Source organism: Heloderma suspectum, chromosome 2, assembly GCF_057233095.1.
Source record: "Heloderma suspectum isolate Gila_16-S chromosome 2, 16-S_ref, whole genome shotgun sequence".
NCBI lineage: Eukaryota > Metazoa > Chordata > Lepidosauria > Squamata > Helodermatidae > Heloderma > Heloderma suspectum.
Window position 1 is genome coordinate 131,232,858 of NC_139459.1, and position 18,303 is coordinate 131,251,160.

Here is an 18,303-nt window from a genome sequence, read left to right on the forward strand (position 1 = left end):
TGGAAGGTTGAAAATGCCGAGCAGGTGCGCACAGCGTGGCAAGAAGCACCTGACACTCCTCCACCAACATGTCTGACAATTTATCGTCTTAGAGATAAATTTGAAGCAACAGCTGCAGTGGCTAATGCACCAAAATCTGGACGTCCTAGGATGTCTATGACAGAGGAAAATGAGATGAGAGTCGCTCTGACATTTTTGAACAGTCCAAAAAAGTCCACACGACGTACGTCTAAGCAGATATCCATACCTAGAACGTCCTTGCAACGCTTAATGTGTAAATTGAAATTGAAGGCATACCGTCCAAGACTGTTACATGGTCTTCTGGAGGACGACACAGACCGTTGGTTGCAATTCTGTGAGATGATGCATAACCAAATCTCTAACGAACCAGATCTTCTTGATAAGATCATCTGGTCGAGGCTTCTTTCAAGTTGTCAGGCCATGTGAACAGGCATAACTGTGTGTATTGGGCAGATGAAAATCCTCATTTGACTATCACATCTCAACTGAACCAGCCAGACGTCACAGTGTGGGGTGCACTGTCCAGCGAAGGTGTTGTAGGACTGGTTTTCTTGGATACAACTGTGGATAGTAACAATTACCTAAACATGTTACGCGACGTGGTAGTGCCACAACTCAGAACCAGGGCCAACTTCACCGAACTGCTCTTCCAACAAGATGGGGCACCTCCTCATTATGCTTTTGCAGTAAGGGACTATCTTGACAACACCTTCCCACAGCACTGGATCGGACGACGTGGCAGTATTGAATGGCCGCTACGTTCACCCGACTTAACACCAATGGACTTCTTTTTGGGGGGCGTAGTAAAGAATAAGGTTTTTGAGAGGAATCCCCGGACAGTGGATGAATTAAAAGAGTTCATCTCAGAAGCATTTATGGACATTGATGCGGACCAGAATTTGTGTCATGCTGTGTGTCACAGTGTTCTGGACAGGTTCAAGGAATGTTGCAACATTTATGGAATACATTTCGAGCACTTACAAGATTAAACAGTGTTAAACAAATGTAAATGTAATAAACAATGTAATAAAATGCAAATAAACTATACTGTATACCTACTTTTGGGTCACTCTGTATAAACTCTAGACAAGGTCTTTACAAATGCAGATTAGCTATTGCACCACACTCCAGACTTTAAACAATCACAGATTTTAATACTAGCTTTATGTTGGCTCTGCTGTCTAGGGCTGATGGGAGGTGTAGGCCAAAACATCTGGAGGGCCACAAGTTGCCCACCCCTGTCTTAGAGAGATGCCAACTGATCAGGAAGTGTGTTTGTGTGTGTGAGGGTGCTGGGGAGAACACCCTGGCCACTACCTATGCCTTGAAGAGTAGCTTGATGCTTTCATGGTATGAATAGGACGGGAATTTATGAATCAACAACAACAAAAAAGGAAATGCATCACCAAAAAAGAGGAGACTGATTTGCATATGCTAATTTATATGTATAGATGCAAATTTAGTAATAATTACTATAATTTAAATAGAAATACAGTGCATCTACTAGAGTGTGGAAGGCAGTGAGCAAGTGACCTGTGTGCCTGCCTGGCTCAGTCTGCTGTCCAGGTGCAGCCAGTGGGCAACTTCAAGGCCCAGCTGCTCCTTCTGATGGTTATCTTTATACTGGATTTGGACTGGACAGCCTACCTGTCAAGTAGAGGACACCTTCAAAATAGAGGACAGTCCTCTGGCAGCCATTCATATAGAGGACTGTCCTCTGTAAAAGAGGACACATGGCCACCCTAAGATCCTAATGTCTGCACATCAAGCTGCTCTTAAAGGGAAACCACAGTGGAAAGGCTGGCAACCCTTGTTTTTCAGGAACTGCTGGGTCTGTGTGCAACTCACCTCTTCGGTGAGCTATTGTTCTGCAGGAGGCATCTTCTTGGTGAAGTACCTTCAGGCCTGGGACTGACTCTGCCCACACAGGCTGGCCATTGGGTTTCTGGGCAGAAAGTAGAAGATGGCTTCCTCTGCCAGTTCAACTTTGCTTGAGCAACAAGGTCTTCCTGAGCTCTGGTGTCATTCTTGGTTACTCTTTGGTCCTGGCTTCTGGCTTGCTTCTTGATTGCACCTCCTGATTTATGTCCTCTGGTTCTGACCTCCTCTTTGGTCCTGAAGTCTGACCAGTCCCACAGCTCCTGGTGCCCCTGGATCACCGCAAACTGCTGCCCATTGCACAGATGTGGCCGAGGGAGGGTGATGGTTGCTGGGTGAGAACATCCAGAGACATAAACTGATGGGCTCTCGGATACTCCCTAAGGGGATGGTGTCCTCTGCACATATGCCATTGCTGGGCAGGCTGGCTATTTCTGGCAGGACACTTGCAGGATTTCTTTGGCCTGTTTTTGCAATAGAATGGCTGGGTCTGGGTTTGTTGAGAAAAAAATGAAGAACTATGAAAAGCAAGTGGAATTTTTTAAAATGTAACTTTTGATGGAGGCAGCCTCCTTTATTTACCTAAACTCTGAAATATGTGAACGTCTGTGGAAGCCCTAGTTACACCCATCAATGCTGTATGGTTCATTTCACACACTAACGCCCAAGAAAGTGTGAAGCTCTTTTGGAGCTAGTTACAGTATTTCCCTATATATCTATAAGCATTGCAATAAAACCATATGGCACAGAAGGGCTTAAAAATAAAGCAAACGCAAACAGAATCAAATCGCTTCAGAAAAGTTGACTGAGTTTGGCCCAGTTGATTGAATTTATTATTATTATTATTATTATTATTATTATTATTAAATTTATTAATTGCCCATCTGGCTGGTCACCCAGCCACTCTGGGTGATGTACAACATACAATAAAACAGTTTAAAACAATAGAATTCTACAATAAAAAGATTTTCTAAAATACCCTAACCCACCCCAAATGCCTGCCTGAACAACCACGTTTTTAATGCGTGGCGGAAGCTCATTAAAGAGGGGGCATGGCGGAGTTCCCTAGGGAGGGAGTTCCACAGAGTGGGGGCCACCACAGAAAAGGCCCTCTCCCTCGTCCCCACCAGTCTAGCTGTCCTGTCTGATGGGACAGAGAGAAGGCCATCCAAGGCTGATCTTGTTAAGCGGCCTGTCTGGTGCTGCTGGAGGCGCTCCTTAAGATAGGCTGGGCTGGAACCATATAGGGTTTTAAAGGTCAAAACCAACACCTTGAATTTGGCCCGGGAAACAACTGGTAACCAGTGCAACTCCTTCAGCACTGGAGGGATGTGATCTCACCGGCGGCTGCCTTTAATCAGGCGAGCCGCCGCGTTCTGTACCAGCTGCAGTTTCTGAACCGTCTTCAAGGGTAACCCCACGTAGAGCGCATTACAGTAGTCTAAACAAGAGGAGACCAGGGCATGTACTACCGATGGGAGCAGATGGTCGGGAAGGAAGGGGTGCAGCCGCCGTATCAGATGAAGTTGATACAGCGCTGTCCGGCTCACAGCTGACACCTGAGCCTAAGTTGAAGTTCACTTAAGGACTAAATATCAACCAAAATTTGAGCATGTTACAAGGAACTGAAAAAAATGTGAATATATCACTCTATACCTATATAATTTCTCAGTAGTAATGTATGGCTGTGAGAGCTGGACTATAAGGAAGGCTGAGCACCAAAGAATTGATGCTTTTGAACTGTGGTGCTGGAGAAGACTCTTACGAGTCCCCTGCACTGCAAGGAGGTCAAATCAGTCCATCCTAAAGGAAATCAACCCTGACTTCTCATTGGAAAGACAGATACTGAAGCCGAAGCTCAAATATTTTGGCCACCTAACGCGAAGAGAAAACTCCCTGGAAAAGACCCTGATGCTGGGAAAGACTGAAGGCAAAAGGAGAAGGGGACGGCAGAGGATGAGGTGGCTAGATAGCATCACCGATGCAATGAATATGAACTTGAGCACCCTCCGGGAGAGAGTGGAGGACAGGAAGGCCTGGCGTGCTATGGTCCATGGGGTCACGAAGAGTAGGACACGACTTAACAACTGAACAACAACAAATACCTATATAAATAATAGAAACTACATTTATAATTAACTATACTCCCTGCTGAAAGACCACCTCCGTTAGGGCCCTCTTTCATCTGTCACCACCAACAGCCATTCCAGCAGTCTGCAGCAGAGGGAGATGAGAAGGGAAGCAGGACCATTCTACTAGCCCTGCTAAAAGACTACTTCATTTTTCCTGTTCCCTACCCATTCATTTTTCCTTGTGTGTTGTGTCTTTTTAGACTGTTAAGTCTGTGGGCAGGGACCATCTTGTTTAACCAATTGTTTGTAAGCCTGTCTGGGAACCTTTTTGGCTGAGGAGTGAAGTAAAAAATGCTTTAAACAAACAAACCAATAATATGTAGCACAGCACTGATTAGGAGAAAGAATTGCAATCATAGGAAGTATCCAAAGTTAAGAACTTTTCATTGTCTTTCAGTGGGCAAGTTTATAGTGAAATCCTATGTATGCTTAATCAGAAGTCCATTTCGAGTTCAATGGGGTTTACTCCCTGCTTAAGTGTGCACAGGACTGGTGCCTTAAGCATGTGCTTAATGAGTCCTGTTGAAATAAGATTTAATTTTCTGCATTTTTATCCCACTTTTCAGACAATTCTGGTCTCCCAAAGTGGCTCACATCAATAAAAAAGAGAGGCCCTGCCACCAGGCTTACAAACTAAAAAGACAAGGGGAAAGGAATGGGTAGGGAAAATAAAAAATAAAAGGGGAGTGGAGGGAAAAGGAAGAGGAGGGAGATCAGTTTTCCAAGGCCAGAACAAGGTGGTGAGCTATAACTGGGCATTTAAATGCACTCTGGGCCAGGCTGATCTTCCCTTGCTGGTGTTCTTGCTTGAATGTAGGGATGTCTGAGAATTTCGCCATGAATCTCGGGGAGGCCGAATGCCAGCACATTCGACCCCCGAAATCGGTGGCGAAACGGTCTGCCACCCCCCCACTCCCCCCGGGACGGGACTTACCTTGTGCGAATGTCCCTGGCGGCAGCGGCTGCGGTTCGGCGGCGGTTCGGCGGCTGTGGCAGCAGGTTTTCTGACCGGCCGCCGCCATTTCCAGTAAAAAAAAACAAAAACCAAAAAAACGTGATAGGCTATGTAAACATTTACGTAGCCTATCACGGCTAGATTTTAAAAAAATACCGTGATAGGCTACGTAAATGTTTACGTAGCCTATCACGGCTGAGTAAAAAAAACAACAACAAAAACCCGCGCGTACGCAAATGGCGGCGCCCATGGCATAGCGTCTACGCTATTTGTGTTCCCCTTATTTTCGCCGTAGTCTACGTAAATGTTTACGTAGACTAGACGTGCCAAAATAAGGAACGCAAATGGCGGCGCCCATGGGCACCGCCATTTGCGTACGCACGGATTTTTTTTTTACTCAGCCGTGATAGGCTACGTAAACATTTATGTAGCCTATCACGGCTGATTGCAGGGACGCAAACGGTGGCGGCTACGGCCGCCGCCATTTGCGTTCCTGGCCAGCCAGGATTCGTGGCGGGAGGGACGGGGCGCCTCCCCCCCGGCCTGAATTTCGGGGGGGGAGGGACGGGGCGCCTCCCCCCCTGCCAGAAGTTCGGGGGGAGGGACGGAGCGCCTTCCCCCCACCGCGAATCAAATTTCGGGCAAGGTGACTTTCGTACATCCCTACTTGAATGAGGCTCTTGTTCCTTAAGTTCTTTCCCTTTCCTTCTGCAGCCCCAGCAGGGCCACTGCCAAATGGAGCCGACTGTTCTTTTTGGCAGGGAGGGGGGAAATGAGCTCCCTGCAGCTGCTCCTTCTCTGGCCAATGGAGGGGCCAGGTTGGTTGCCCCCTTGGCTAGATGTCATTCCTGGGGGTGCAGCTTCCCAGCGGCCCCAGGTCCCCAGGCTGATGGCAGAAGCCAGAGCTTCCCTTCTGGTCTCCAGTCTCAGGACAACTTTACGGCTCTGTCATGATGTTAATAGGCTTATGTTTGCCTAACTCTGAATAGGGAGGAGCTACAAGACCAACTTTATCTAGGTTGTGCCTTTACTGAAAAACAAAGTGCGTGTGTGTATGTGTGCATGTGTATATTTATTTATTACATTTCTATACCGCTCCATAGCCAAAGCTCTCTGAGTGGTTTACAAAAGTTAAAACATTAAAATACAATATACAAAATTTAGAAACCATTTACATAAAAGCATACGGACAGTATATACAAACAGTATATATATATATATATGTATGTACGTATGTATGCATGCATGCATGTATATATGTGTGTGTGTGTATACGCAGAGAGAGAGAGAGAGAGAGAGAGAGATACAGATCAGAGATAAACAAAACTGGCTTAGGATATTACATCTTGGGCTGTAAGAAACAGCACTGATCATTCTTGGGTATTCTTTGTTGCATGTGGGTGCTTCTCTGCTTACCCCTAACTTTATTTCCTTTGAAAAGAAGGGCTGTGGTTGACAGAGTAAGGAGAATCTGTTCCCATAGCTCGAATGATTTGTTTAATAAATATGCGAAGACAAAAGGGAGCGGGACTTGGCTGGTTAGGAGCATCTTGGCAAATGTAGTGACTTTGTCTGTGTGGAAGCCAAGGCTTGGTAGGACTAGGAACTAAAGGTTTTCTTGTAGACCAAGGAATGAAACAAAACCATTGCAACCTCCACCCCACACAGCGAATCTCTTCCTCACTTTTCACATTTACGTAGCTGGCAAAGGCCTGGAGCGACAGCATCTTTCCCTTGCTGAAGGAATTGCCAAGGAACCATATGAGCTTGATCGACAGAGAGGGGAAGCAACCAATGGGAGAAGGGACTTGGCTTCCACACCCACCACCCACCCCTGGAATGAGAGAGGGCCGGCACCCGTCTGTCTCTTTACATTGCATGCTTTTAAAAAATGGCTGGCAAGATGACCAGATGCACTTGGCGGGTGGTATCTGGCTTTGCAGCATGATGAACTAAACTGTACTCACACAAAAATGCAGCACGGAGTGTTTTAAATCCAATACCGGGATTTTACTAGGGGCAGGCTTTTTATCGCTGCCTAGATAATAAAACAGAAGTTCCCTTCAACTAGTAAAGGAAAGGGAAGAGAGTTTAAATATGCCCCCAAACTGACCAGGGATTGATGTCAACTTTTGAAACTAGAGAGTTAAGGACATTTGAAGGAATAAACTGGAGACTACTTTGTGGCTTGACCATGTGCATGTTTACATTATACATGTGTTAATGAAAGCGTGAACAGACCAGATAGATCTTCCCAGACCCTGAATAATCTGGAAAACCTAAAATGCAAGTACAGGGCCAGGACACTAGTGCACAAGAATACCCCCACCCCCACCTGCTTCCCACCTCAGTGCCTCTTGTCACAATTACCAAATTACCACCAAACCAAAAATCCTCTACCAATTACAATTCTCATTATTATGGACAGTGTTTGCTTTTCAGAGTGCAAAGAGCATGAGTAGATGTGAGCTGGGAAGGCCCTGATTGCAAACTGTCCGGGATCAGCTATTGGAAGAGGAAAGTGTATGTGGAGGAACACAAAGGAGAATATACTAGGGGGGTTATGGGATGTGGTCTGAACCTGCAAGGATACTTGTTAGGGTGGCCAGGTTTTTGAAGGGTACTTGTTAGGGTGGCCAGGTATTTGAAGGCATCCTCTATTCAAAGGGCTGTCCAGTCTAAGTTGGGTTTAAAGATAAAGAACCCCAAGAAGGGAGAGCAGCAGGGACCTTGAAGTTGCTCATCCACAGTTAGCACCTGGACTGGACAGCACACTGAGGAGGCATGCTGCTCACCTGGCCAAAGTCTTTCCCACTATGGTGAGATGCAGTCTATTTGTATTTAAATTATAGTAATTATTTCTAAATTTGCATCTATGCATATACATTAGCTTATGCAATTTTTGTGCAACCCTGTGTCCTCTTTTGTCCACTTTTTTTGCAATGTGTAGCTGGCCACCCTAGTACTTGTGTGTGACAGGTTGGAGCAGTGCAGTGTAGTAAGCCAGCAAGGATCCAGGTAGGAAATATTTTCTCTTCCTTCTATGACCCAAGAGACTGGGGTTGTCAGCTTGCAAACGAGAATACTTTTAACACCTTCTCTCCCATCATTGCATCAGGTGATCAGGATCAGTGTCAAAGGTAGGCATGGTTGGGCAACTGCCAAGGGCCCACACCCAAGCAGGAGCCCACTAACAAGAGCTCCCTAGAAGTGCTTCTCCTTTTCACCATTGCAACCTGCTCGTTCACCTGCCTTTCACTCTGGCCCAGACGATGGTGTTGGTGAAAAGGAGGAGCAGGAGATGCTACTGCTGACTTGCTCACTGGCTCCCTGCCTGTCAAGCAAGCAGACCATAGCAATGCTGAGAAAGAGGAGCAATAGCAGTTAGTGACAATGATGGTGAGTAGGTAGTCTCATAGAGGGAGTGGGCCCATTGAGAGTGTCTTGCCCAAGAGCGCTCAAAACTCTGGAGCTGGCACTCCAGGTGACGAGTCAGCTGGGGCTTCTATCATTTGTTCATCCCCAATTCTTGTGTTCACTGTCCTCCTATCTTCTGTAATGAACAGGGCTCTGGGCATCTCTACACCAGCCTAAAAACCTGCATTTAAAATGGGGCTTTCTGCTTCCATTTTAAATGCAGAATCACAAGGGATTTCCTTTACATGTGCTTCCTGCCCCCCTCCCCCTCCTTATCTGAGTCTTCCATATGTTTCACTGGCCTAGCTCCTCTTATTGTGGCTTTTCCTTTTTCAAGGAGGGAACTGAAGGAGAACTCAAGTGGGTAATTTAATAGCTCATTATCTCCGATTTTTTAACAATGGAATAAAGGTCATTTAGTGCAGGAGACGCCCAGGAGGGTCTTGACGTCATCTAAAGGCTCTGCAAACTTCTGTGAGTGAGCAATCTCAATAGCAGGATAAAAGCTCCCTGTGAAGAAGCCCTCCAGTTATGCAAGGGAAGACAACAGGGAAATATTGTGACTGCCTGGTTTCTCAATACATGAAAAGTTGGAGCAAATACCTTGCTATACCTCAAGTGGGCATGTCCCATGGACACTTGCAGAGTCACAAGAGAGCAAGGCCCCATTCTTCACTCTTCAGGAAGACATGAGCTATCAAGCTCCTCAAATATTCCTCCTAGTAGATTCATGTCCGGTATATCTGAGACAATCTCAAAGGAAGGCGATACCAGAACTTGCCTAGGCAAATTGTTCCATTGGTGTGCAGATGCTACAGTTAGGAACGTTTTCCTCATACTTTATCTAACAATACCTTCCTGTAATTTGTCCCATTACTTCATTTCCTGTCTGCCTGTGGATTGGGTAGAACAATAAATACTTTTCAACATTTCACAGACAAAAAGAGGATTGTTGTGTACTTGTAATCTCACACCAAGAATTGCTATATAGAGCGGGATGCTGTTTCCTACAGGCAAAATGATCATTTGAGTTGATTTTATATTTTTTCTGAAGTCCACAGCTTCTACTTTTAATTGTATATTTTCCTAAGTTTCTAAGTAAGGAAACTACTAGGTTAGTGCATAGTAAGTTATGTTGACTTAGCCAGTGCAGAGTTCAGTACATGTGCAATGGACTCCTATACATATTTGCTCAGAATGAAGTCCCACTCTGATCAACGGAGCTTACTCCCTATCGCTCCCTGTGGCTGCAATCCTACACCCATTTACCTGGGCGTAAGTCCCATTGAGCTCAGTGGGACTTACTTCTGAGTAAACATGCATAGGATTGTGCTTTGGATTGCAGCCTTAAGGCCCAAACTAAATGGGACATCATTCACACAATTAGTGATTGCATAAGTTTTTTTTTTTTTTTAAGAATGAATAGCAAGTGCAAAGCCTGTGATCCAGACTGGTACTCAGATGTACCCAGATGGGGGATAGGAGGCTTTACTCCTTTGTCTTCCACTGCAGTCCCCATCCAGATTAACACCCACCTACAAAACTGGAGCCAAGTCCCTTGAATTAATGCTGGGTTGTCGGTCTTTCTATCCTATCACATTCATGTCCTGTTCTCTCTTCAAGGACTTTAAGGCAACATGTTGGATTTCCATTTTGTCCTCAAAACAACCTTGTGAGGTAGATTAGGCTGAGTGCTGATGATTTGTCCAAGGCCACTCAGTACAGCTCCATGCCATGTCCAACACTCTCTTCTTGTGTCTGGATTAGCATGTGAGATTCCAGAATGGGGAAGTATATGCATTCCTTGGATACATTGAGGGGAAACATGCAAATTCCTAGACCAAGCAAGCTGCTTAAATCAATAATTTCCCAACTAGTTCATACACAAATCCAGCTACACAGTGCATATCATATTGCTCCAGGATGGTTGCTCAGTCCTGGTGCTATGACTCTTCCAGTATTTCTAAGATGTTTCTTCCAGCTGCAGATAATTGTAATCAGATTGAGAAGAGTCCTGTGCCATGACCTAAATCTGCTCAATCCAATGTTAGCTGGCTTTAAGCATTTGATTCTTGGTAAAGCAAACACCCTTAATGCTAAACAGCATTAATTCCTCAACCTCAACTCTCCCACTGAAATCAACAAAGCCTCAAAATGTTTAACTTTGGCTGGATCATGCCGATAGAGAATTAATGTACAATTGTGGGAGCTAATGTACAGTTGTGGGCAAAGTTGGTATCTGCATCCACGCTACCTAATTACACTTCTGAGTGAACAAAAATAACACCTGCCGAAATGGGCCATAATCCTGCCACTATGAAGGATTCAGGTCCCATTGGTCTCAGTGAGAGTTATAGCTGAGAAATTAGTGACATTTAGCATTGATGCTTTGCAATAGGAGTGGGAAGATCAGGCTGGCCCCAGATATAGACTAGAGGGCCAAGAGCAGAGGACAGCCTGCTTATCCCTTTTAGAGAGAGCTCTGCTGCAACAGTCAATCTGTTACGGAGTTATGTTTCTATTTCTCCTAGATGACTTCAGTGTTTCTTCTGCCTTTTCAAATTTGCACCACTTCCATTCATTTCCATTATATTCCCGTGCCTTTAAGGTTCAGGCTGTGCAACTGAGACTTGGCTGAATGAAGCACCAGAGCTGGCATTTGGACAGATGACTGCTGCTGGTAGACAGATGATTGCCGCTGGCAGAGTGTCAGCCAAGTCCGGGGGTAGACTGGGCAGATGGAATAGTGCTGATCTTCTAATGATAGCTTGGCCAGTAGAAGGAATCCAATACTTGATATTCAACAAGCAACATGTGTTACTAGGATTGGGACTCTGGAAAAGAGAATGTTGTTTTACCAGCTATCTTGGTGCACAACAGATTCTCTAGCTCAGGTGGCTCAATTGGTTCCAGATGTTGAGGACACCTGAGCTTATTATTCTGGGGGACCTCAATATATGCAGTTCTTTAGAGGTGGCTTTGGACTTAGGAACATAGGACACTGCCTTATACTGAGTCAGATCATTGGTCCATCTAGCCCAGTATTGTTGACAGAGACTGACAACAGTACCCTGCTTGTTACCTCTCCCCAATTTGAGAAGATCCCATTGATAAGCACTCTTTGAGTCCAATTCTGTAGCCATCTGTGGATCCACCTGATACTTGCTTCATCTAACCCACTTTTAGCTAGTTTGCTAATCAGGATACCCTGGGGCACTTTGTTGAAAGCTTTGCTGAAGTCAAGGTATATTAGGGCCACAGCATTCCCACAGTCCACAAGGGAGGTGACTGATCAAAAAATGAGATCACAGTAGTCTGGCAGGATTTGTTCTTGACAAATCCATGTTGGCTTCGAGTAATCACTGCATTGTTTTCAAGGTGCTTACAGATGGATTGCTTCATAATCTGTTCTAGAATTTTCCCAGGGATTGATGTCAGACTAACTGTTCTGTAGTTCCCATGATCTTCCTTTTTGCCCTTTTTGAAGATAGGGAAAACATTAGCCCTCCTCCAGTCATCTGGCACTTCACCCATCCTCCATGATTTCTCAAAGATAATAGACTGTGGTTCTGAGAGTTCTTTTGCCAGTTCCTTTATTACTCCAGGATGCAGTTCATCTGGCCCTGGAGATTTGAACTCATTCAAAGTAATGAAGTGTTCCTTGACCATATGCCTCTCAAGCTGCAATCCTGCCCCTTCAGCCTGTACATTGCTTTTGCCAGGGGTGTCATAGACCCTCTTTAGGGAAAAGACTGAGCTGAAGTAGGAATTGAGCACTTCTGCCTTTTCCTTGTCATCTGTTATCATTTTGCCATCCTTATTTAATAGTTGAACCATTTCATTCCTCTGCCTTTTACTATGCATGTATCTGAAGCCTTTTTTGTTGCTTTTAGCATCCCTCGCTAACCTCAGCTCGTTCTCAGCTTTAGCCTTCCTGATGCCATCCCTGCTATTCTGTGCTACCTGCCTGTACTCTTCCTTTGTAGGTTGGCCTTCTTTCTACTTCCTATATGTGACCTTTTTTGTTTTCAGGTAATCTCTAAGCTTTTTATGAAGTCACATTGGCTTCTTCTGTTGTCTTCCCTGTCCCCCACCCCTGCCTTAGACCACTGACCATGACAAACATGTCAGAGAGAGGATTAGACCAGGAACATTCTTTAAGACTTTGTTTTTTTGGTGGCTATGGTAAAATGTTTTTAAAAGATGGGGTGTTAAGGTTCCCCCCCAAACGTGCTTTTTAGTATTTCCTGGATGCATAATGTGAATTTAAAGGCCAGTTAGGCCAAAATGGACCAATTTGACATTAACCATTTGATTTTAAAATGACTCTTTTTCTGCTTTGTGTTATGGATTAACCAAGCTTGAACCTAGTTGAAATCATATTTAAAAGACAAATTCTGCAACTATAATGTTTAGGGAATTAACTGCTGTTTCACACTTTCATAATCATTCCCATACTATAGTGATGTGTCTCTGCGATAGTCAGTATCCCCACATCTGGAGGATGCCTGAATCTCATCTGCAGTTGAAGAGCTTAGCATATATGATGGGATGCAATTAGTTGCAGTGCTTCTTCCCAGATGTTTGGGTGGAGGCATCACGTGACATATCTGCGGTTTCACAAGTGTTGATCTGCTATTGCTGACGACACATGGTAAGTTTATTTGCATTGCTATTTCTCAGCCATCATTGCCATTATTGAGGCCATAATCTTGCTAAAAAGGTTGTAGCAATCAGCACTTAGGGTATTGAGCTGAACATTTCAAGTGAAGGAAAAACTCTGGAGTTTACTTAGGGCACAATCCTATGCATGTTTAGACAGAAAAAAGACCTACAACTCCCAACATTCATGAAATGCTGGTAGTTGTAGGACTTTTTTATGTCTAAACATGCATAGGACTGCACTCTTATTTTTATCAGCACGCTCAAATCTCACCTTTCTTCTATCGTGCATCTTAAGACAGTGTACATCATGCTCCCAAGCAGTCTTGCATTCAGGTACTGACCCAACCCAGATGTGGTTAGCTTCAACAGGTCAGCTGCTTCCTATGTCCTCACACCATGCTCTAAGTAAGACTTGTTCCAGGAGAATGCCCTGATCATTTCAGGCTTCTTGATTAAGATGCCCCTTTGACAAAATGGCAATGTATTACCTCCCCCCCAATTTGCTAGAAAGAAAGAAAAAAAATAATTTTTACATTAAGTAAAATTAGAGTTGCCATCATATTTCACCTAAAGTTAAATTGAGACAAATTTCAAATTGAGACAAATTTCTTTGCTGAGAGAACATCCAAGGGATACAGGCGTGGGCGATGTGTGGCTCTCCAGATGTTGGTGAACTGCACCTCCCATCAGCTCTAGACAGTATAGCCAATGGTGAGGGATGATGGGAGTTGTAGTCCAACAACATCTGGAGAGCCACGTTTGCCATCCCTGATCTAATACCATTGCACGCTAGGTCATTCCCACGCACGTCCCTGAATTCTCGAGCAAGTCATTGCACAGTTGCAGTCCTTGGTCCTCAGAACCACAAGGGTTTGTGCAAGACATTCCTGAACCTGCTTCTTTCTTTGTTGTCGTGTTTGCCCTTGCTAAGCTAAAACTGCAAAGGACAGCAAGGCGGGAATGTTGGTTCTAGCGCGCCCTGCAGAATCAAGCCCCTCTCCCCCGCCGCGCCTCCCGTTCCCCGACTGTCCGTCCTTGGCCAGCCAGACTGCCTCGGGCGATTGGGAAGGAGTCGGGCCGGGTCCCTCCTCCGCCCACTTGGGACGCTTAGAGCCAATAGGCGCGGAGCTTCATTTGCATATTTCCATTCAGATAAGTTTAGGCGCCCGGGGGCGAAGCAAGCGAGGCGGCGGCGGGCGCGAGGTTATAGCCTTCCTACTGCAGTTTCACGAGAAGCTCTTGCACTTTTTCTTTTTGCACTTCCAGTTCTGGGGGGACTTTTTCTTTTCTCCTTTGCACCGACGCCCCCGCCACCTTGCGTTCGCCGAGCCTAGCTTCGTCCCCGGGCGTTCGTCACGCCTCGAGCGATGGGCAAGGGAGCGCTGCTGGCAGCCCTGTGCGCCTGGAGCCACTGCCTCGTCGCCCTCTGCGGAGCGCTCCCCCCTGCCAGCGCCTCGGCCCCACGTAAGTCCGGCTCTGCGCGCCCCAGGGAGCAGCCCGGCCACGCGCCGGCCGCGGAAAGCGAGCCTCGCAAGCCCCCAGCAGACCAAATAGCCCGCGGACCGCTGCCTGGCTGGCGCTCGCTGCGGATAAGAGGAGAGCACGCGAGCGGGAGCGAAAGGCGGCGGCGGCGGCGACGCGAGCGACAGGGCGACGCGAGGCGCCACAGGAGTGGCAGGAGGGTTTCCCAGGCGGCTGAGGGGGGAGAGGGCGGGACTCGCGGGAGAGGAGCGAACAGCGGCGCGAGGAGCAGGCACTGGCTGGCTGGGACGCCGAGGGGCAGGCGGAACTGGGCTCCGGGGCATTCCCCGGGGGAGAGCGGCGCGGGAAGCCGTCTCCCCCTCACCCAATAAGGTTTACATGGAAGTCCAGCTGACTTTTAGGGGCCGCGGTGGCTTAGTGGTTAAGACGCTGAACTGCAGACCGGAGGTCGGCAGGACAGCAGTTCCGAGACCCGAGTGCCGCGTGACGGAGTGAGCTCCGTCTCCAGTCCCAGCTCCTGCCAACCTAGCAGTTCGAAAGCAAGACATTGCAAGTAGATAAATAGGCGCCGCCTCGGCGGGAAAGGTAGCAGCGTTCCGTGCACCTCGGTGTCCAGTCATGCCGGCCACGTGGCCACGGAAGCGTCTTCGGACCGCGCTGGCTCTTCGGCCTAGAAACGGGGATGAGCACCGCACCCCAGAGTCGGACACGACTGGCTGGGGACACCTTTGCCTTTTTACCAGCTGACTTTAGTGGGACTTATTCCCACGGCAGAGTGCAGCCTCCGCAGGAATGAGGTGAGGAGGCGGGCGCAGAGCGGGCTCCGGGGGTGGGTGTCGTCCCGAAGAGGCGAAAATACGCGCAAGCTGCAGAGGGGCTGAGGAGCCCGGGCGGGGTTAGGGCTAGCCGTGACCCTGCGCAAGCCACCGAGGCGCGTGCTTTCACCCGCCACCGCCGCGGCTTGGCTGCCTGGGCCCTGCCAAAGCGTCGTCGAGGGAGCGCGCCCCGCTGCCGCAGTTCACGGCTCCGTCTCGTGGGGCTTGGCCGCAGGTTGTGCGGGCTACTGGCGCGGGGCGCGCGCGCTGCGGCTCACGCAGGTGGCGCGATCCGCAGGACGGGGGTGCCCCGGCCGGCGTGCGGAGGGGGCGGAGCTGAGCGGGGGAGGTGCGAGGGGCCGCCGCGGGCGGCTGGGCGAAGAGCCGGAGTGGGCGGGTGCGCGCGCGCGCGCGAGGAGGGTGCGCTCATGCTGGCCGTAAAAGGGGGCTCCCTGCCACTGGGGGGAGAAGGCAGGGTGTGTGTGAAGGGGGAGGTAGAGAGGAGTTTGGGGGCCAGGAAGCCCGCCGAGGGGCGCGTGAGCGGCTTGGCGGGCTATGCCACAACTTGGCGCGTGGTTTGGTAGGAGGGGCAACCGGTGGAGGCTGGTGGCTCCGATTTCTGCAGGGCAGTGAATCCACCCTGGGTGTCTGCCAGAAAAACGCTAAAGGAGTTATTCAAGGTGGTGAAGAACCCAGTTCTGGCTGGTTCTGACTGAAACCCAGAATTGATTCAGAACACCATCAGCCTCCACTGGGAGCAACAAAATGCGGCCGCCGGGGGGACGGGGACGACAGCACCCACTTCATAAGAAATAAGAAAAGCCTTGCTGGTTCAGACCAGGGTCCGCCTAGTCCAGCATTCTGTTCACAACCAGCTGCCCACGGGAAACCCACAAGCAGGACGTGAGTGCAACAGCACCCTCCCGCCCGTGTTCCCCAGCAGCTGGTATACACAGGCATACTGCCTCTGCTACTGGAGGTAGCACAGAATAATCGGGACTTAGTAAGCATTGATAGCCTTCTCCTCCAGGAATTTGTCCAACCCTCTTTTAAAGCCATCCAAATTGGTGGCCATCGCTACATCTTGTAGTGGCAGATTCCACAGTCTGACTATGCACTTCCCCCTGGGTTGGTGAGGCAGCTTCTGCGTGGCCCATAAGGAAAGGAAATAACTTCCCTGTTTGTTTTGGTTTCTTTGCTGCTTCTGCCGCTTCTCTTGCTGGTCCCGCTGCTGCTGCCGTCAGGAGTGGGCAGGGCAGCTCCTTCAACACGCATGCTGGACTGGAGGAGTGTGCTGGGCGGGGAAGGGGCCCGCCGGCTGCTGATCGCTAGTAACTCCTCCGCCGTGTGCGTGAGCCCAGGAATGCCTGGAACGTGGGCCAAGGTCACTCTGGTTCAGGGGCTGTTGGGAGCTGGGGCGTGGCCCTCGTGGGAAGGAGGGAGTGCTGAGCTTTGGCTCCAGTGCGCTTTCTGTGTCCTGGCTGGGATGTGCTCTGGAAGATGAAAGTACCATGAAGCATGGGGGAGGAAGGAGGTGCCCGTGAGAAAGTGCTCCTGCACCAAGGCAGGGCGGGGAGGATAGCGAAGAGCATTTTCCAAGGGTTTCCTTTCCACAGTGTATGTATAAGAAAGATGTTGGAAGCTGGTAATATAATAACATCCATGCACACTGAAGGCAAGATCCCACTGGCGTCCCGCCCCCGTCCCACTGCCTTCAACTTGGAGAGAGAACCAGGGGTACAGCTGGAATATGAAGGCATTTTACCATACATGGGATTGGAAGTAGAGGAAGGCCAGTAGTGGCAAAATCTCTCATCCCTCACAACAAACAAACAACTTGGCACAGCCTTACATATTGCCTTATGAAATGGCTACACACATGCTATTTTTAGTCCCTGTTTACTAGCCCTTGTTTTATTATATATGACCTTGGGAAATAATTCCATGTTGTCGCCTGTTTTGTCCTTTGGGAAGAATTTGGTGGTAGTTCATCGTCCCCCGCCCCGTCTCTAAAAGTTAAATCTTGAGGTGTGCTGAGGAGGACGGGTGGAAATGCATTGGAGATAAGATGGAGGAGCATAAACATTAAGGTACAACGAAGTGCAGAACTTGACAATTTGCACATGCTTTAGCTGGTGAGATTTATCTTCAAAGTGTTCATAACATATTATCTTTTGGTTAGAAAATAGAAAAAGTATAAGCACTCGTCATTTAAATTGGCAGAGAAGACATTATTGCAGAAGAAATGAATACAGAATGTAGACAAGAGGTTTTAGTGTGTGTGTGGGGGGGATGTTCTCCTGCAGTGAGGAGTATTACAAATTCAGAAAAGTGTCCCTACTTTCATTTATGAAATATTGGAGGGTATGGGAGCTTCTGCACTAGCCAGTTTCTCTGGCATTGACACTACGTGCTCACTTACTCCTGAACATCCGCACAATGTTTATCCCCACACCACTGTGTTTTCATGTTGCCCAACGTGTTGCTGATGTGTTGCCAGTTTTAAAGCTTCTGCTGCAATGTCAGTGTAATCTTTGCAGGTGTGAGCTGACTGTAGCACTGTTGTCTCACCTGTGTCAGATGTGGTGAGTCATGTTGTTGGTAAGTGCATGCAATCCTACTGCTCCAGCCCAAGTATGCTCTTGTGCCAAGGCTGCCAGTTTTACCACTCCCAGCAGCCCAATAGGACACGGATTGAAATTGACAAGCTTTGTCAATTTCACCAGGCCTGTTAGACTTGCTGCAGAGGTGTGTGTGGAAAGTAGCGATGTACGTAGGGATGTCAGAGAATTTCTCCACGAATCTCCGGGAGGCCGAATGCCAACACATTCGGCCCCCCGAAATTGGTGGCCCTCCCCCCGGGATGGGACTTAGCTCGTGCGAATGTCCCTCGCGGCGGCGGGTCCCGGCGGCGGCGGCCGGTCTTCCGACTGGTTGC

The 18,303-nt window shown here is 48.0% G+C and overlaps 1 protein-coding gene across 2 annotated transcripts in view; it reads left to right on the top strand.

Annotated features, from left to right (window-relative positions):
* Positions 1 to 14,217: 14,217 nt before the first annotated feature.
* LPL (lipoprotein lipase) overlaps positions 14,218 to 18,303 on the top strand; it is a 32,896-nt gene continuing 28,810 nt past the window's right edge. The window contains exon 1 of one of the 2 annotated variants that reach the window (XM_084834786.1): positions 14,218 to 14,532. In XM_084834786.1, the coding sequence (XP_084690912.1) occupies positions 14,436 to 14,532 (97 nt within the window). In that variant the 5' untranslated portion in view covers positions 14,218 to 14,435. Of the gene's footprint in view, positions 14,533 to 14,866; positions 15,348 to 18,303 lie in introns of those variants that run through there. The other variant, XM_084834787.1, reaches the window with a different exon arrangement.